Source organism: Peromyscus leucopus, chromosome 1, assembly GCF_004664715.2.
Source record: "Peromyscus leucopus breed LL Stock chromosome 1, UCI_PerLeu_2.1, whole genome shotgun sequence".
NCBI classification, from domain to species: domain Eukaryota; kingdom Metazoa; phylum Chordata; class Mammalia; order Rodentia; family Cricetidae; genus Peromyscus; species Peromyscus leucopus.
In genome coordinates, this window is record NC_051063.1 from 71,797,896 (window position 1) to 71,818,746 (window position 20,851).

Below are 20,851 nucleotides of genomic sequence, written 5' to 3' on the forward strand. Positions count from 1 at the left end.
CGCAGAGCAGAGGTCTGGGTTCTGCTGTTTGCCAACTGGGTGTGCCCAGAGGACACATGGCACTCTTCTGAAGCCTAGTTTCACCAGTGTAGAGATTGCTGTGATGACCCAGGAGATAAACAGTTGCTTAGGGTACGTGTTCGTGTTCTCTCTCAGTTTCAGCCAGGACCCCATTTTGGTGGGTATTGCATCTATTGACAGTTCCCTCATCGGATACAAAGGCACCCAGCCTGTGTGCATAGTTTCGAGGACTGTCTATCCCACATGCTCTGTCTATACCGAAAACAGGACAGAATAAAAAAAAAAACATGGGGCGGCGGTGGCGGCGCACGCCTTTAGTCTCAGCACTCAGGAGGTGGAGGCAGAGGCAGGCGGATCTCTGTGAGTTCCAGGCCAGCCTGGTCTTCAGAGCGAGATCCAGGACAGGTACCAAAACTACACAGAGAAATCCTGTCTCGAAAAAACCAACAAAACAAAACAAGAATCAGAACCAAACTGGCCTTCCCACCCTTTGGAGTTTTGCTGCTATGGAGAATACTAGTTTCCCCACGTTTATATGTGCGCCTGGGAGCCTGGGGTGAAGTCGTCGGCCCCTGTCAGAGTTGAAAGGATTGTCAGGACTCCAGTCCACACCACCGTGTACACGTGAGGAAAGAGAGGCCTGTGCCTCCAGCTTTCAGCCTGTCTTAGTGGTCACACCAGGCCACATTTCCCCCATGACAGAGGCTTGCCAAAAGCCATGACAGCTGCCATTTGCAGCCCCTGCCCTACTGGAGAGGCAAAGGCCCTGGTAGCCATTCTGCACCCTGACCTTTGTTACTTCTTCAGAGCCCCACAGGTCAGCCTTCTTCCTGTTTCCCCGAGGAGGCCCAGTAGAATGTTACCTTCAGCCATCCTAACCCTTTGTCTGTGGGAGGTCCTTGTGAAATGAACTGGGTGTCTTGTTTCATTGTCCCTAAGACACAGCAGGGCCAGAGGCTAAAGCAGAGAAGCCCAGGAGCCTTTCTTCCTGACTCAGCTGCTAGTAAGTTTCCATTCCAGCGACAGAGGCCCTACACTTCATTAAAAGCAGATGAGAAAACCAGACATGATGACTGTAATCCCATCATCTGAGAGGCTCAGACAGGAGGATTGTAGCAAGTTCAAATCTAGCCTGGGTAATATGGTGAGTTTCAAGGCAACCTGATCTATAGAGTGAGACTCTGTCTTTAAAAACAAGATAAACCAACCAACTACCCAGATGAGACCTTGTGGGGAAGCTCGGGTCATTGCTTAGCTTTTCCTTTAATGTTCTTATCCAAAGATCAGTTTAGCAAAGCTGCCTTCAGAAAGACATCAGTTCTTTAAAGAGTTGGTGAGCTTCTACTCAGAACAGACAGACCTTGCAGCCCTGCGGCCAGGTTAGCGCACCATGACCTGGGGAAAGCAGGGATACATGACCATACCTCACTGTCAGCATAAGTAGACAGGTATGAAGTTCAGGAATGAGTCAGCCACAGATCTGCCTTGGGGCTTGCTCCCTGGCCTCGAAGGCTGCAAGAATCGGGTCCCTTGGTTCTGTACGTAACTGCTTAAGCTATTCTAGAAACCACATTGGGTTATGGCCATGTCACTTTAAGAGAGTATCAAAAACAGCACCGAGATCACCAAGGCTGTAAAACTCCTCTATCTTTTGAACATAAGAAGTCTTATAGTCCCCCAAGAATATGGGCCCCAGGGAATTTCCCAGTTTAAGTGCAGAAATGGAAACAAGAACATTTGAGGTCAAATGCTATTTGTGTTCCTTCAAGTGCTTTTTTTTCTTAAAGCTCAAAATCTGTGCACCCAGCAGCCTCTGCTTTCTGGTCAGGGCAGCAGGACTGGGTTCTGTAAGTGTGATTTTGGGGTCTGTTTCCTTGTCTCAAAGGGTAGCTGGTCAGAAACTTCAGTCCTTGAGCCTCAGCTTTGGAAGGGACTTTGGTCATGTGGTTCAGTTGTTGGAGAGCTGGGTCCAGGATGTATTTGTGTGTGTGTGGTTCACCCTCCCACCCATAGGCAGGGTGATATGTTGTATGCCCCACACGCATGCACTCACACACATCCTCACCATTGTGTAAATTTCACACTTGTAAGCGTGGGTGCACTAGGAACACTGAGGAGGTTTTTAAGATCTTTCCAAAGGTTGATACAATAGCGATGGCAAAGTAGGCTGTGTGCTATTTGGGGTGGAAGCCCTGGGAGTTTCCACCTGGCCTGTGACTTTCTAAGGACTTGAAAAGCAAAGGGATTCTTTTTCATAGGTTTGCTGTCCTCTAATTGCCGAAAGCAGAAGCAGATCAAACCCACCAGCTTCAATCTTATGGATCACATTTGTAGTGACCAGGAGTCTACATCTCTACTCACCACCTCCCAGTTCCACCTTCATCCTCCCTTCATCATCCAGCAGGCAATCAAATGCTAGTACAGAAAATACTGGCTCCCTGTCCAGCCTGAGTCTGCAGACATTGGTACCAGGTACAGAAGAGCAGATCTCAAACACAAACATGTTTCTTGGTGCTGTCCTTTCAAAATCACACTGACAGCTGCCACTTCTGGGAGATTGCTCAGGGCACTTTTCCGGGCCCGTGTCGTCTTCTCTCAGCAGCTGAGAGAGATTAAGAAATGTGCAGAACTGAGATTCCAACCAAGGGCCAGTGGCTCCTCGGCACTCATGGCCTTTGTCACTTTGGAAAGCGTTCCAGTTGTTTATGCAGAGGTGATATTGACTGGCTGGGTGGGGGCACCCGCTATCTTCTTCTCCAAGCCCTTTGTGCTCTGTAGCGTTGGGGCTTCACTCCTAGGGCACTCTGCCATGAAAAATCAGCTCTATTCCTGTTCTTTTGTCTGCTGACCTGACCCAACAAATTGCTTTCTGGACCCCGAGTGAAGGGTGGAAACACCAGAGCTAAACATAGCATTGATTGTTTTCCCTTTTTTGTGTTGTACGTTTCAAAGTGATAAAGCTAGAAATGATTGAATCTGTGCTGCAGACAGGACAAGGGGCCACATGGCTGCTGTTGATGCACACTAGCAGTGCTTTCCTTTCTCAAAACAGCTTTCACTCTACTCTGCCTAGCTGCCTGCCTGTTTCATAGGTAGCCAGTGCGTGGCTCCGAGTAGGTGGAGGGTTTGTGGCACAGCCAGATTGAACCTGCTTGTGTTAAGGACAGTGACAAGAAGTAACCAGTAAACACCCACTGCCTCACTCCGTCACCTCCTTCTCCTTCATTCCCTCCCACTCTCTGCCGGGTCTGCTGTGTACCACACTCTGGAGGACCCCAGAGAGCACCCTGGGTTCTACTTCAGAGCTGGGAATCCAGCAGAATGAAAAGCAAGTGAAATCCCTCCGCAGATTGGATCGACCCCTTCTAGTTGATGGCTTTCTCTGCATTTGACTGAGACACGTTCTGTCCCGTGTCCCGGGCTTCCAAGCACCAGCTGTGGTGCCATCCTGGTCTTTCACTCTTCTGTGGGTAGGCCCGCTGGTTCCTTCCTCAGCCTGCCACACCCCTGAGCCTTGTGGTGTTTTCAGTGCCGTGGCCTCAAAGGGAAGTTGGTTCCAGCAACTTCCTGAAAACCCAGAAGAGAGAACCCAGTGGAAGATGAGGGTTGGGCCCTGGTTCTAGAATGGGTCCTCTCCAGAGCTAAGGCAGAGCACAGCCCTGCGGCCCAGCAGCCACAGCTCTCACATGCTCGTTGTTGATACCGTTCCTCATAGGAGATGTTCAGACAAGAACACGACTAAGAAAGCATCAGCTAGCCAGCCACCTGACAAGCAGTCAGTAGCATTATGGTCTGTTTCTTTCTATGTCATGTGTAGCATGCTGTGTATTTTACTGTGTAGGAATCACAGGGCTTTATACACGGCTGCTTTAGCCATGTCTCGCTGGCATTTCCCACACTGCTGACCATTAGTCCTGGAAACTGCTACATGCTGTGTGTTATTCCCTCAGAATCTGTCTAACCAGCCACCTGCTGTAGAGCATTTTAATTATACCTACCAATTTTCGGTCGTTTGTTGTCATTTTGATTTGGTTTCCACTTTTTTCTTAGGATTACTTTTCTCCTGTAATAAACAGCCATGACTCTGTCCGTGTTAATTTGTATGTCTTCTCATTCTATAGCTCAGGCTAACCTTGCGTTCAAGGTGATCCTCTTGTCTCTTGGGATTAGGCTGGACTTATATTACCATGCCCAGTATAGTTTATATTTCCTCTGTTTGGAATTCATTATTTTGGTTCACTGAACTAATGTCAAATTAAAACTATGTTTAAAGAATGGTAAACATTGAGTGGAGAGATGGCCCAGTGGATGAAACTCTTACTGTGCAAGCCTGATGACCTGAGTTCAGATCCAAAAACCTACAGAAAAGCCAGACACAGAAGAGCTCATGCCCGTGGTCCTAGTGGCCCCTAGCAGAAGATGGGGGACAGAGGCGGGGAATCTCTGGAAGATCACTGACTAGCTAGCCTGACATACTCATCAGTGAGCAAGAGATGCTGTCTCAAACAAGATGGGAGGACTAACCTGAGGTTGTCCTACTCTGGTTTACACACACACACACACACACACACACACACACACACCTGAGGTTGTCCCACTCTGGTTTACACACACACACACACACACACACACACACACACACACACACACACACACACCTGAGGTTGTCCCACTCTGGTTTAGACACACACACACACACACACACACACACACACACACACACACACACGCGCAATACAAATACCATGCAAACACACATACATATACACCACACAAACACATATGCACACACACCACATACACACACCATACAAACACACACATACACACACCACACATATACCATATACACACTCACTACAAATGCACACCACACACACACACACACACATCCCCCCATATAAACACTACGTACACACAAAAACACCACACACACACACACACATCCCCCATACACACACCACATATAAACACACACATACACACCATACACACACTACACTTGGGGAAGGGGAGAACATTTAAAAGGAATACTGGAAGGAAATATTTTCCATGGATACTGAAGACATACTTAAATAATATAAGCAGCTTGCAAAGACACCCCCCCCTTTTTTTTGTAAAGTTCATATTTGAAAGTAACTTATCAAATTCACCTAGAGGAATAGGTATCAGAATTGCCTCCCTCAGGGTTGGGAGTTCTGAGTTGAGGTCTTTGGATGTTCAGCCACAGTCCTGCTTGGTTCCCGGCCGGCCAGCTAAACTTCCAAAAAGTCTTTTGTCTCTCTAGCTCCTGCTTATAGCTCTGGGCAGTCCTGTGTCCTTCATCCAGGCTGCAGCCCTTTAGGTCACCTGTCTTGTGACTTAGCAGGGTGTCTGAGAAGAAGAAACTTTGTATCTAGCCTTGGTTTGGCTTCGTTTGGTTATCGTCACCCCCTGACCTAGTGGACTAGGTGCTGTTTGGGTGACATTCAGTCCAGGGTGTATCACTGTGGCTTTTGAAAGAAGTGATCGCTGTAAGCCAGGTGTGATCATTGGTGGCTCGTATCTCACTCCATCACTTGGGAAGCTGAGGCAGGTTTGCCACAGGCTCACGGCCCTAGGCTCCAGAGTAGCGTCCTGCCTGGAAGAAATCGCAGCGTGATGCTATAGGGCTCTCCGTTCACTGTTCTTGGGCATCACCTTGGGAGAGAGCGGTCTTTTGAAACTGTACATCTTCCTAAAGTTCCCAGCCATGGCTACCGATTCTGTAGTGGAAAAACAATAATTTGTTCAAGTTCAGATGTGGAGGCATTCCACAGCTGGACCAGCCCATGGATTCATGCATTCAAACAAAGTTGAATAGCTTTTTTGTTTGTTTGGTTTGGTTTGGTTTTTTGAGACAAGGTTTCTCTGTGTAACCCTGGCTGTCCCTAGAACTCACTCTGTAGACCAGGCTGGCCTCAAACTAGCACTATCCCAGCCCCATTTTGACCTTGACCATCTGAAGTGGCCAAGACTTCATGTTGATCGTGGTTTTCTGCCAAGACTTCATGTTGATCGTGGTTTTCTGCCATATGCTAACTTACACTGCTCCCCTGACTCTGCCTGCCACTGACCAGGGCAGGGCTCAGGACAAGCTACCATCCTGGGATGTTGGGAGGAAAGCTGGATCAGAAAGCCCAGGAGTGAGTCTGGATCCAAGGACTTGTTCTGCTTCCAACTCAGCATGTTGGGCTTCAGTATTCATCTATAAAGTTAGGTTGAACGGGCTGATTTATGAGAACCTTTCTGGTGCCAAAGTACTATATAGCAAACAGGCTGTTGGTAGAGGAACAGAGGGTGTTGGGAAGGCCTCTCAGATCCTGTTTTCTCTTTGTATTTATGCACCAGAAAATGACAGATGGCGAGACCTGGACAGAAAATGCCCTCTTCAGATTGACCAGCCAAGCGCCAGCATCTGGGAGTGTCTGCCTGAGAAGTGTCAGGATGGCTCCCTGTGGCACCAGGAGGCGGTGACTGCCTGTGCAGTGACCAGCCTCATCAAAGACCTCAGCATCAGTGACCACAACGGGAACCCCTCCGCTCCCCCCAGCAAACGCCAGTGCCGGTCACTCTCCTTCTCTGATGAGATGTCCAGCTGCCGGACGTCATGGCGGCCCTTGGGGTCCAAAGTCTGGACTCCTGTGGAGAAGAGACGATGTTACAGCGGAGGCAGCGTCCAGCGCTACTCCAACGGCGTCAGCCCCATGCAGCGGAGCTCCAGCTTCAGCCTCCCTGCTCGGGCCAATGGGCTCTCCTCGCCTTGCCACCAGTCCGGCCTGCCCCAGCACCTTGAGGGACAGCCCTGCCAAGGAGCACCAGGCTCAGCGCCCTGTGGACAGGTGGGCGACGCCTGGAGCCCCGACCCACACCCGGCGGGAGGAGGCCGGCTGGACCTGCAGCGCTCCCTCTCCTGCTCACACGAGCAGTTTTCCTTCCCAGAATACTGTCCCCCTTCAGCCAGCAGCACACCTGCCTCAACGCCAGAGCTGGCCAGACGCTCCAGCGGGCTCGCCCGCAGCCGCTCCCAGCCGTGTGTCCTTAATGACAAGAAGATTGGCGTGAAACGGCGACGTCCTGACGAAGTGCAGGAGCAGAGGCCTTCTCTAGACCTTGCCAAGATGGCACAGGTAAGTGCCCCAATGGCCTAGAAGAGTCTCTAGAAGACACATCTCACTGTCCTCTGGGACTTCTGGTCCTGGTCCAGCCAGTTAAGTGCACAGTGATACTTTCAGAAATGTTTAGGAGTCCGTTTTCTTGTTTTGAAAGTACTATAAAAAAAATTTTTTTTCCAAGTTCTTTTTTTTCTAAGTGTCTGGTTCTCTCCCTTTAAAATGAGGCATGTTCTTCCCCTGTTAAGCTCATTGCTAATGGGACAGGAGCAGACAGATGGTGAGAGGCAGGCATTGGCTAGGAGTCCAGTGTGACCACACACTAATTAATCCTCTTCTAGCCCTCTGCTGGTACCTTCTCTCCTGGAACCCACACACCAGTGTTCAGTGTCACCCGGATTATGCTGATCCCTAAATCAGGGCCATGAGTAATGACTTTAGGAAAGGTGGGAAGGGATCAGCCCCTTTGATTAAACTGTCGAACATTTAGACTATCAAGAAATTGTTATCAGTATCTTCTGGGCCACCTCTGCAGCTGTCCATGGCATGGTTAGAGGAGGAGCCTCTCCCATGCGCTCTGTTCCTCTGTCTCAGTCTTCTTTTCCTTGGAGTCTGGCAACATGGCAACACCTCTCTTGGGTATTGATCTGATGAGATGGTCTTGGAGTTAGTGACACCAAAATCAGAGCCTGAGGGCTGACTGCATTTGGTTCTTGCTATGGAGGTCTTAGGATGTGATCAAGATGGTGAGGCCTGTGGTGTGACAATGGTCCTTGAGACTATTAATTGTAGGATGGATGGCTGTGGTGGGCAAATCATGGTACTGTTGGCTCCATGCCCATCTGGGAGGCCTCTTGCTCAGTGCTATAGTGTATCAGTTTTTGGTGTTCTATGTAAAAGCATTGGTTATTGCTTGTTTTGAGGAAATGAAGATCTATTTGCTAGTGAGGGAGTGGTCTCAGCAGGGTTGGCCACGTTCTTCAAACCATGGGCAGATCCAGGACGAGCAGGCTCATGGTGTCTGTTCTGCATCAGACAGGTATAATTGACAAGCAGTCTTAGGTTCCCCACACTACCCCTCCCCCCTACTCATGGAGTTACCTTCTGTCCTCTTCATGCTCTAAGCCTGTCAGTCCCCCACTGAAGACAGGGTACAGGTGTCTAGCTGAGGTGGCCTCGGAGGCCACAATTTTGAGCTACCTTTACAGATGAGCCTAGGCCCCATCCAGGACAACTGGGGACAAGTTGGTGATGTGCTTGTACCACCCCCGTGCCCATGGGTGACTTGGGACAGAGCTTCCATGATGTCCATCTTGGTTCCAACAGAGGCCCTTCCTCCTGGTAGATCTTTCTGACTTACTCACTGGACAGCAATTGAACATGTGTGTTGGATATGGAGAGGAAGTTTCCATCTCCAGATAGACTGAGCTAGGTTATAGGAGGACAGCATTGACTGTCTTCTCAAGGAAACACAGAGCCCTCGGTTCTGGGTACGACACACAGCCTCAGTTAACTTGGTAATGCCAAGCCTGTTTAATTGGTGGATAAGCTAGAGAGGTAATAAAAACAGCTTACACTTAGTGTTATTAGATTTCATTAGCCACACACAAGCTGGAATAACACCGCTGCATCACTGAAGACATTTTCTGGCCTCACATGTGTAGAAACTGCTTAAAAATACATTGCCCAGTGGGGGTTGTGCCCAAATGTATAGACTGCCTCATCAGTTCCAGGCAGGCCTCCAAGATCCAGGAAGGGGCACTGAGAAGACCACCCTGGTTCAGCCTGTCTGCCTTGGCAGGCTGCTTGGCCAGGAGTACTGGGTGGGACAAGGCACAGGCAAAGGAGAGAGTCCCTTGGGAAGAATATGCACCCTATCGCCAGAGGTCAGGCCCTGAGGATGGAGTCCCACCAAGCACCTCTCTCTGGCTAGCTGTCTTCCCATAGGGCTCCCATGCAGTAATGTATGGTCAGGAGGTAGCCCTTACTTGCCAAGGGGCCTGATAAGCAGGCCTAAAACAGTCCTTATGTGTTTGTAAAGTGTCCTGGGTTAGCGGCCTGTTGAGATGGCTCAGGGGTTAAGTGCATTTGCTGTTCCTGCAGAGGACATAGGTTTGGCTCTTGTACCCACACGGTGGCTCAAAACTGCCCATAAATATAGTCCCAAGGGATCTGATGTCCTCTTCTGGTCTCCAGGGGCACCAGTATGCATGTGATACATACACATACACCCAGGCAAAACACACATACACATTTTTTAGAATGGTCCTGGATTCAGCCAGGACATTGTAGGGCCCTGGGCCTGGGTTCCCACCGGGCAGGCCTGTCATTGGTCTACAGGCCCACACATTGCCAGCAGACACTTGAGGTGGGATAGCAGCCTCTGCGTGCTGTGGCTTCACTGGACGTTTATAGCCGAGAAGAGTCCAAGGACTGCGTGTCTATGGAGGAAGAACTTGTAGGTGCTTTTCCACATCTGCAGGACAGATAGGCTTGGCCCGGCGTCAGTGTTGCCCCTTCTTCCTTGAGCTGCCTCCCAAACTGTGTTCATAGGTCTTTGATCTCCGTTTGTCTATTCACTCCACTTGTGTGTTCTTGTGAAGGAACGTCTTTGCACGCGGCTTCTGGGTCCAGGTGTCTGAACACTTTAGATAAAGGTACAAAGTGCCTTTTTGGTTAGACCTTTGGAGCAGCTGGTGTTCTAACAAACCAGCTCCCTTGAGGGGCCCACTGGGGCCCAGAGCAGACCCTGAGGGTGTGTGAACTTGTGGGGCTTCCCTTTGGCCTTGACACAGCTGGCGGGAGCTGGTGCTCCCTAACCTGCTAGTAGAACAGGAACCAGTCAGGATGAGATCTGAGAGCCAGATGACAAGAGAAGGCAAAGAACCCTGAGGTTGAGACTCTGGGACTAATGTTCATTGCTAAATCCTGCCTGGATTTAGCAGGAGCATGTGCCATGGACACATGCTCTCTGGTAGAAGTCAGTGTTTTATCAGGGCTTATCCATTACAGCCTCAGGAGGGTACTGAGGCTCTGCTGGTTCCTAGGCCTCCAGACCCTTTCTGGATAGAGTAGTTACTTCTGTATTCATATCTAGGAGGGGCATTGGCAAACCAGAAGGGCTCCAGAAAAGGGGTTATGATGCTGGAGCCCTCGGCAGTTTGCTTAACGTTGCATGGAGCAGGTCCACAGCCAACACAGGGCTATGGAAGGAGTTAGGGAAATAACCAATGTGCATGTGTGCGTATGTGCGTGCGTGCGTGCGTGCGTGCGTGCGTGCGTGCGTGTGTGCGTGTGTGTGTGTGTGTGTGTGTGTGTGTGTGTGTGTTCGATATAATTTGGAGAATGGTCTAGGATAGTTGTGGTTTTGGTTTTAAATGAGTGAATTTATTAGTATATATCAAATCAAAGTAAAATAATAAATAGATACTAGCAGATGGACAGAGTAGCAGATAGCAAAACATCATCAATTCAGGGAGGCAACCAGCTGGAGTTTCTGATCATCTCTCAGGATGAACTTCGAGCTTCCCGTTCCCACTGCAGGCACATTGGTATCATGGGATGAAGGATGGTAACCCCTGTTGGAAATGGTTTACCTTCTGGTTTTGTTTTTTTCCTGTGTTGCTGGAAATCAGATCTGGGTCTCTGTGCATGCTAGGGAGGCACTCTTGCTCTGAGCAACATCCTCAGCTCGTGGTTCACCTTCTGATTGTTTCTAAAAGACATAATGTTTTTACTTTTGCATTATTTTCCTTTTCTTTTCCGTCACTGAGTTTGGGGCCAGGGAGACCATCCACAGACAGGCCATCTTGTAGAACACACTTTGAGAAACACTTTCTTGGGTCTGAAGTGGGGGGTAACCACACTCCCCAGGCAGCTTTTCAGAGAGCTCAAACAGCACATTGCAGGTTTACCAATATACTGTACTGTGCATGCATGCGTATGCATGTATTCTGTGTCTTTCTGTGTGTATGCCTATCTATAGTATTGGTATGAACTATAGATTTGTGTATCTATCCAGACATGCATGCACACAACACCCATGTTACCCAGTATAATGTCTTGCACATGGTGAGTGCTGACAAGCACAGTTCACCATTGTACTTGGCAGGGCTAGAGAAGAGGTGTGAGAGACTACAAGGGCAGGTTGACACACGCGCGCTGAGTGTTCGCGAGGTACAGCCTGTCTTCTATTATAGATACTGCTTTTCTGCTTCCTCCTGTCCCAGGGCCACTTCCTGTCTTAGCCATTTACCACTCCTTATCTGTTCATCCTCTTGCCTCATCCTTTCCTCTTGCAAGGAGGCAGTCTGCTGGCCACCAGCATGCCTATTCAACTCCATGTTGCAAGCCAAGGGTGATGAAATGGTGACAGAATAGGATTCACCTCCCTCCACCGGAAGTTGGCCACATGTGAGCATTCTCTCCCCATACCCAGCAAGCACTCTTGAAACCAAGGCTGAATATCCTTGGAGCCCACAGCCACCCCCTCTCCTGCCACATCCCTGGGGCACAGCTGTCTTAGCCAGCAGCAGTGGCCCTTGTCCCTCTCAGCAGTGAAGGTGAAATGCAGAAAAATACTGCTTTCCAATGGTCTCTGCCCATATCTTCTTAAAATCCAATGTTAGGAACATGGCCAGAGGTGCCGAATGAGACTACAGGTGACATCGCTGTCTGGATCTTGGAGGGTGATTGTAATGAGCGCTCTGGAAGAGAAACGACACCTTCCCTGTATTTCTAGTTATGGCCTCTGCTCTGTGATGTGAGCTGTTCAAAGGCAGCGTGGGAGTCCGTGAAGTCCAGTCCTGCCTGGGTCTGGTCCTGTGGCTCTCCCATGCTGTCCTCCTCATTGTCTGAGGTCCCTGTTGCCTGTGGTGTTGTGTGAAGCCACAGCCTCCTGTTTGCACAGTGCCAGTGTATAGCATGGAGGGCAGGGCTGGTCTGAGCATGAGGGCTGTTTAGCAGCAGGACTTTCCCTGACATTGATAGTGACTGCTTCATTTGAGACCTGGCCTGACCACCAGACATTGCTCGTCTCCTAGCAAGTACCAAGTTATGCACGACCATTTAGACATGGATCATGTGTATCAACAAAGACTTAAGAAAAGTGACAATACGAAGACTCATGAATGCTATGCCCCTGGGTGCTGTGTTTTTAACTCCAGGCTGGTCAGTTTGAAAGAGAAAACAAATTATATTTTTCAACAGAGCTTCAAACAGAAGCAAGACATTCATAGGGAGGGCTCAGGATGCTGAAACAGAGGTTTGATTGATTGCAGCTGCCCACACACTGCATCCTCAGGCTCCCCGAGGAGGCCCCAGAACAGGCAGCAACTGTTGTGTTAGCAGATGTTTGAGAAACTCATGAAAGCTGGCCGGGGTGCTGTGGGGCAGGAAAGAGCACAAGGTAGAAATAGGCCTGCTGGCATATGGTAGGGGAGCTGGGGTCTTGCCCACGAGTTCAGAGAGCCTGGTGGAGCAGGACCACAGGGCTGTGCTGGCCGAGGGGCTGCTTGCAGACAGCAGGGGTTCTAACAGATGCTTAGTGATGACTCCGGGCTCTTTGCTGGGCAGTCACCCTGGGATGACGCTTCTTCCAGCCAGCCTCCTCTCTGCTTTGTGTACCAGTAGAGCTGCCTTTAACAGGGAAAGGCCCTTCTAGCTGGCACGCAGAGTGGCTCTTCAGGCCGCTGGGTGTGTGATTCCTTGTTCAGGCAGCCTTGGCGGTTTGGGTCAGCCCTCCACTTTCTTGGTCAGATCCCCGGCTGTCTGCCTGGCTGGCCTAGGCCTTTGTGGCCTGCTCTTGTCTGCTCTGTCTGTGTCCAGTGCTTCACCTGGGGCTTGCCTGCTGCCTTGGACCTCCATCGGCCTTGCTGCTGAGACGGGAAGCTGTACTGATGATAGGGAGAGGATTTAGAAGTGGACGTCTACGGCATGGAATGTAGGCTGGTGTGAAGTCTGGGCTGTATTGTAATGGAGAAGTGCTAAATCAAAGTGAAGACCAGACCCGTCAGCACATGGGAATAGATGCTTCAGATGGGCCTGACCCAAACGGAGAACCTGGGTTCTTGGGGTTTATGGATGCTGAGCCATGGCAGCTTTGGGCACAGTAACCTAACATGCCTTCTTTCCTACTCTTGGCAGCCACTGCTAACCAATCATGGCAGTCTGGTCAGGTGAACTCAGAAGAGGCCATCTTGGTAGCCACCGTGGCCTGCTTAGTGGCTGAGCACCATCTGCTTTTCCTGTCCTGTTTCATCCTCACTGGTGAAGATGGCCTTTAGCATGTAGCAGGAGTCAGAGACTTGCCCAAAGCCATGTAGTGATTTGGAAACTACAGGAAGGCTGGAAACTGTCATGCTATCCCTGAGCCTTTCCCCGTGACTGATCCTTGTGAGATATAATGGGAACTTTGAAGTCAGGTAACTCAGGATTCTGTCCCTGTCCTGCTGTTCCTGATCTGAGCTGTGCACCCTTGGCATTCACATGGCCCTCTATGTCTGTAAAATGGAATTATCAATTGCTTTTCTCAGGAGAGCAGAGAAGTCATGTACTGTGGATCCAGCATGTAGTTTTCAGTTGAACACTGTTTTATAGAAAAGGAAGCCAAGGGACTGTAAAATGGCTTAGTGGTTAAGAGTGCATGCTCGAAGATCACGGTTCCCATGTAAAGAGCGGAGTGTGGTCTTGTGCACACCTGTAACTCCAGCTGGGTGGGGGAGGGGCAGAGACTGCCAACTTAGCTGAAAAATATGAGGTGGAGGCCTGGAGAGATGACCCAGTGTTTAAGAACGCTTGTTCTTGTAGAGAACCTGGGTTTGCTTCCCAGCACCTACATGGTGGCTCACAATTATCTATAACTCATGTTCCAGGGGATCCAATGCCCTTTTCTGACCTCCTGGGAACCAGGCATGCATGTGGTACACAGACATACATGTAAGCAAAACACACATAAATCAATCAATCAAAAATAAATAAATAAAAATGAGCTGGAAAGTGACAGAGGGCACTCAGTGCCTTCCTCTGGCCTGCACACTCATACATTCTTATACACATGCATGTATTCCTAATACACATGAATATACACAAATTTTAAGAAAAAGAAATTACAAAAAGAAGCTGCTGCAGCTTTTTTCCTGTGCTCATGGATCAGCCCCCCTGACAGAGCTACTCGGCACTCTGGTCAACCTGATGGATGTGTGTTGTGGGTAGGCCAAGCCCTGCCAGCTATGGGATTGGAATACTTGTTCCATGGCTTTTCTTTTCTCTCAGAGGTAGGTGTGACCACAATGCCATAGAACCTTGGAGGGGAATCTATGTTTCAGGGAACCCTCCTCAGACCCTTGGATTCACTCCTTGTTCCCAGACTCCATCTTCAGGTTGCATAAGTAGTCTACTGATGGTCACTCAGATCAGGCCCCAAATGTTGACATAATGGCTTTGATCTCCTGGGGAAGAGAAAAAATAGGAGTTCTCCTTGGGAATATGCCAGGGAGGCAGCTTCACATGCCACTTGGTGATTTTCCATGCCTCACTTGAGAGGCAGTGGTGCTCTGGGGGCTCCAAGACTCTCGGGAGTAGGTGCCTCTTCTACCCTAGGACAGTTGGCAAGATGAGAGCCCCTGGAGCTTCCTGATCAAATTTGGAGCACCTTTGGTTTACCAGGCCTTTGTGGTGCTGGCACAGAGTCCTGGGAGCCTTGTCTTCCAGGGGCCACAGCCTATGGCCTGAAGGAGATCAGCTTTCCTGCTGAGGTCTCAGCACTCCCCAGGGCAGCTCCCCGCCGGCCAGCGGAGGCCACTGTAGAAAAGGCCTGTGGGCCATTGTTACTAGCACATGACTAGTTCACCTCCAAGAGCCCTGAGAGGAGGCTATAGAGAAATCTCCATGCTATTCCTAGGTTGCTGGAGAAGTAAAGAGAGAATATATGAGCTGAAGCAATGAGGCTGCAGAGGCCGGAGGGAGGCAGGACCCACTTCCTGCTGGAGCCCCGTATCTGGGGCAGCTAGGTCTTCATCCTGGGCAATATCTGTCACCTTTCCATACCTCAGTATTCCTGTCTAGGAGGTAGAGTAGCACTAGGGAGGTTGGGACAGGCAGATCCCTGGCCCCACTGGCCAGTCATCCTAGCCAAATCAGTGAGTTTCAGTCCCAGTGAGAGAACCAGTCTCAAAACACGAAGTAGATGAACTGGGCGTGGTGGCATCCACTTTTAATCCCAACGCTCAGGAGGCAGATTTGAACTTAGATCTCTGAATTCAAGGCCAGCCTGGTCTACTTAGTGAGTTTTAAGACAGCCAGGACCATGTAGAGAGAGACACCCCCCCCACACACACACACACGATGGCTCTTGAGAAATGACACCCAGGGTTGACCTCTGGCTTCCACACACATGCACATGTGCTCGCATACCCACATACATACAAGACATTTGGTTTTTATTCTGCACACAGGGTGGAAGTATTCAAGGGTTTGGATCGCAGGAGCAATAGAAGCCCTGAAAACGTCTCTAGACTGTGATGAGCCGAGGGGCCTGGGGAAATCAGGGAGGCCAGTCAAGGTGCTGTTGGCAAGCTGGGCTGCAGACTGGAGCAGGTGGGCAGTGGACATGCTGATTTGTGTGAAGGACTCCAGGAGCATGCGGAAGGTGGGGCTGCAGGACCCAGCAAAGTACGGTTGTTGCTATTGGCCAACTTCTCAGTGTAGCCTGCACTGGGCAGGGTCAGGCACACTTTCACCCAGCATTCATAACTTGGGTTAGAATATTCTGTTTAGAGTCGGCTGATTGTAAGTCCCCGTGATTCAATTTGCACACTCACTTTGACTGTCTCTTCTTTTCTTGCCTGTGTAAGATGTGTGTGATGCAGGCAAGCGCATGCCATAGTACACATGTAGAGGTCAGAAGACATCCTCAGCAGTTGTGGTCCTTGCCTTCCATCTTGTTTGAGCCCAGGTCTCTGTTTTTCTGCTGTGTACGCCAGGCTGACTGGTCTGTGAGCTCCTAGAGAACCTCCTGTCCGTCTTCCCATCTTCCTGCAGGAGCGTTGGAAATATAGAAACGCACACTGCGCCTCTCTCTGTTACATGGGTTGTTTAAGGTCCTTGTGCTCGCATGGCGAGTGTTTCTACTCTCTGGGCCGTCTCCCCAGCCCACGTGTTTCCTCTCGCTTGTTTCTTAGTACAAATGAAGCCTGGTAGTTCACCAAGCGTCCATGGAGCCACCCCACCCCAGTCATTGCATACCAGCGGATTATCAGCCAGGCTGCCTTTTCCCTCTGGAGCCTCAGGCCTTCTGCTAAAGAGTGTTGTCCTTATCCATTAGAGACTCATGCTATCTATCCCAAGCTCTAAACTGGGGGCTGGAGGAGGACTGGGCTGGCATCGGGCCACAGAAAGATTCTTCCATGGTTTTGAGTGCTTGTCATGCCGGATCTCATCTCAGCTGTGCCATATCTGGTCAATTTACAACAGCTGGGGTGGCATCTCCAGGGGAAAAAAGGGGGGGGGGAGTGTCTGTGGTGGCCCATTCGAGTCTCCACATAAATCTGGGTAAATCTCAGTGGACTTCAGGATACAGGGAGAAGGACACTTGACAGACTCAGGAAGGAGTTTGGCCTTTTTCATCTAGCTCTTGGTCCCTCGTCAAGGATCCTAAAGGATCACCAGGCCCTGAGTAGCATGGTGCCAGTGGGGCTGGGAAAGGCTCAGCAAGAACCAGCGAAGGCAACAGAGGCATCCTTGAGATGGACATGAGCTTAATGCCGAGTCTGGCTCGGAGCTGAGCATGGCTGTGCCATTCCTGAGACGAGCAGGCTGCTGTTCTGTGCAGGCCCACTGCTCTGAGGCTCAGGTGTTTGTGATATGGTCCACTGCCACCCAAGCACTACATCAGCAGCCTCCCTGTTGACAGGAGGTGATTCATCTAGAACATTCTGTGGTTTCAGCCATCTGGATTAGTCCTGTTTTGTGCAGGCTCCAGTGGAGGAGTGAGGAAAATGATACTACACAAGAAATAGCTCTGCGCTGTAGTTCCCTTGCCACAGGGTTTGAGCTGACTTGGCTAAGTGTGGGTTAATTGCTCTTTATGGCCACAGGATCTACAGTGTCCCCTCTGACAGACTAGAACTCTTGGATAGTCCTTTTTGACATTTGGAAGGGTGACTTTAAAAAAATTTTTTTTTTGTAGAAAACAAAAGAAATGCTCAGTCCTACAATATAAAAGAACTCCCAGAGGAGAGGCTTCCTTCGTAAGCAGTAAACTGCACCAGTGCCTATCTCTAAAGGTCATCAGGCCCCCAGTCCTGCCCTGGCACTGTGCAAGGCCACATCATGCATCTGCCATTTGTAGAGCAGGTGGCGAGGCAGCTGCCCTTGCCAGAGTTCTGTGTAGGGGAGTGTGGCATGCCTCTTGGATCAGCCAGAGCCTGGCCAGGACAAGCCACCCATTGGGTTCAAGGAAGTCACTAAAAGTCTGTGTAACTAGGTTTTGGAAGAACCAGTATCCCAGAGAAGCAACTGCCGGAAACTGTTCCCTACAGCCCTTCCGGAGGCTTGGCAGCCACAGTCTGAAGGCGCCACAGCTGGCTAGGCCTGAAGAGAGGGAAGGAGATGAGTACTCTGGAAGAGTAGCGTACTGAAGCAGCCGCTGAGACAGGAGCAGCACAGGACATGGTCAGGAGAGGCCGGCTCCCTTCTCCCAGCCTCAGTTTGCCTGACATGCTGTCCCCCACATGGCTTTCCAGGATCAAACTCAGATCGTCGTCAGGTTTTACACCAGGAGCCTTTCCCCACTGCGCCACCTCACTAGCCCTCAGCCTTTTTTGGCAATTAGACCTGCCCTCCAGGGGTGTTGGGCACCCAGCGTGTGAGAGGAACCTGGCAAGACCAGACAACTGCTCTTGAATGTGATGGGGTCATTTTCAGATCCCTAAGAAATGTGGATGTTGAAAGAGTGGGGCATGGCCCCAAAGAGCACATGGAGCCCTGAGCCGTTCTAGGACAGGAACTAAGGCTGTGGGCAAGCCTGTGTTTGGTTTACGGGCGTTGGACAACTCTAGGAGTTCATTCAGAAGGGGGGTTCCATGTATTTGATGTTCCCTTTCCAAAGCGAAGAGGTGGTTTCTTGGGCAAGTAAGATGTAAGCCTCGTGAGACTCTTGGTGCCCAGGTCTGTGTGACCTGGAACTGAGGCTGCAGCTGGAGACCATCATAGCCTCTATTTGGATTTGACACCCCCCACCCTACCCCATCAGCTCATTGTAGCCTTAAATGTTCCTGTGAGATGTTCACTGGAAGATGTGCTGGGGTCCAGGGTGTTCAATACCTTGCTCAAGAGACCTTGGAAACTTGGTCCAGAGACTCAGATTGATAGGAAGACGTGAGTTCAAGGTCTTTACATACCTGCCAGACTTGGGGCAGAAACAACTCTTCTTCATAATCCCTAGATGGGAATGGAGGGAGATCTGGGGATATGGAGGCTCTCTGGAAGAATATGAATCCTAGACTCGATTAAGATCATAGGAAACACTTGTCAAATGTCTGAAAATGTCCATGGAAAGCTTCACGCTCGTACTGGGTGGGTCATTCTCCCACCAGCATCTAGCATTGCTCAGCCATTTGGTAGAAATTTGGAATTTGGCCTCGACCTCAGGCCTGCCACATCAGAATCTGTATTTGAACTTGATCATCCTAGCTTTTGGAAGGGTTTTGGATGTAGACAGTCTCTTCTGTGGGAGGTGACTGTGGCTTAGTTTTGGCCCTAGGCAGCCCAACTATGGGTTCTTGTACCTGGGCTTGGGGCGTGGTCCCTGAGCTAGAGCCTTACCCAGTCACCCTTTCTCTAGTGCTAACTCCACTTTCTATGGTTTGGGCCACCTACCTGGTCAGCTTCCTGCCACTGTCCTTTCTTCCCAGGAAGGAGGAAGACATGGCTCATGTTAGGAACCCTTTACTGGAGTCCTGTCTTTCATTACCCTAGGTCCCGCCCACTGAAACTCTGATCAACATGCAAATAACAAAGTGACAGCTTCTCTTCCTCTTGGGCCTCAGACAGGCACTTTGCTTTTGTGTCCTGTACCCAATGAGGCTGCAGAAGGTTAGCTCATTCGACACTATTCAGAAAGAAGCTGCAATATCCACAGCTTCAATGCCAGGCTAGCCCAGATTAGCAGCAGAGGAGAAGACAGATGGAGACCAGGGCTTGTGGATGACTGTGGTCTTTGGGGGCCATATTCACATGACATTCAGAGACAAGGATAGGGAACAGGTCCAGATGTGAGTCTTGCAAATACCTAGTGATCCCTTCCCATTTCTATGACCATTTTTCACTTGGTCTTTGCTTGTTAGTGGGTTCAGTGTTGGTGGTGTGGTAACCTAGCCATTTTAGGAGATGCTCCCAAGCTGTGTAATAGACGTGAATGTTTGTATGCTCCCTGTGCTCTGAGGACCTGTATCTATACCAGAGAAGTACAGTAGTTTATTGGATATTTACTTTGGATGAATGAATGAACTAATGAAGGCAGGGGGGTGGGGGTGGGGGTGGGGAAGGCCTGGTTTCTTGGACAGTCAGCTGCTGCATCAATGATACTCAGTGACAAGGTTGGCATATGCTGCTCCTGGGCATAGGTAACCGTTATCGTCTTTACAGCCTAAGAAAACAGCTCCTTACTGTTTTAGACAAGAAAGTGTAAAGTTCAGAATATCTGCCCTAGTCACAAGGCCAGGAGTTGCTCCAAGGGTGTGCTTGTTGTTCTCCCAGTCACATGGCCTAGGCAGGGTTTAGGGAGACAGAGAGGACTCCCAGTGTGAAGACATCCAAGTAGCCAGGCTCAGAGATGGGTCCACAGTCCTGGGATGGCAGCCGAGAACTCAAACGCCGTCATCCAGGCAGCATGTTCTGGGCTCTGCTGCACCAGTATTAGCGCCGTCTCGACTTCCTGGGCTGACAGTTGTCATCATTCTGGATAAAGTGGGGCTAAAACTGGACTATGACTGAAATCTGAGAGTTAAGTCTGAAATGATGACGGAATGGGACACTGAAGGTAGTCCTGACAAAGCCCAGCAGCCTCCAGAAAGGGCAGATAGGGCAGAAGAAATGAAGGGCTCCTTGTCCCATCACAGAAGCCCAGAGAGACCTGATCGTACAAGAGGGACTGTGGGGACCGCCTCATCACAGAGCAGGCCCTCAGGAGCACGCGCAGTGAGGCAGCCCAGTGTCCCGGGCTCTGTAGGGGCCTCAGCACACTTCCTTCCAACACTTTGAGAAGAGGGAGTATTCTATGGGACTTTAAAAACATATCTTCCAGGGATGGTGACAGCTTTCACCTCAGACTCTCCAGGTGAAGAGTCTGAGGATGTAAGTTTTCTTGACATGGTACCTCTTGATGCATATGGCATCTCTGGCTTTTCTGCTGGGACAGTGGGGCTGAGTCATGGCAAGGTGGGGCGCATTCCCACAGGAACCCCACAGCCCGCAGAACTACTAGCTATCTACTAGATAGCCCAGGGCCTCAGTTTCCCTATTTAGAAAGAAATTGGATTATGTAGCAACTTTTCACCAAAAGCTGGTCCTTGAAAGGGCTCAGGACAATTATCTTGGTAGTCAGGAATGTGGCAGTGACGTACATAAGATGGCCCATCCCATGATTGCCTCCAGCTCTGCCTCACCCTGAGCTGGCTCCTGTGTGGCCATTCCTATGCTCC

General features: G+C 50.1%; 1 protein-coding gene across 5 annotated transcripts in view; it reads left to right on the plus strand.

Annotated features, from left to right (window-relative positions):
* The window catches only part of Fam53b (family with sequence similarity 53 member B), a 119,487-nt gene that overhangs the window by 65,371 nt on the left and 33,265 nt on the right, over positions 1-20,851 (plus strand). For all 5 annotated transcript variants that reach the window (XM_028868579.2, XM_037209771.1, XM_037209764.1 and 2 more), the window contains one exon: positions 6,391-7,169. In XM_028868579.2, coding sequence (XP_028724412.1) covers positions 6,391-7,169 — 779 coding nt within the window. The remainder of the gene's footprint in view (positions 1-6,390; positions 7,170-20,851) is intronic.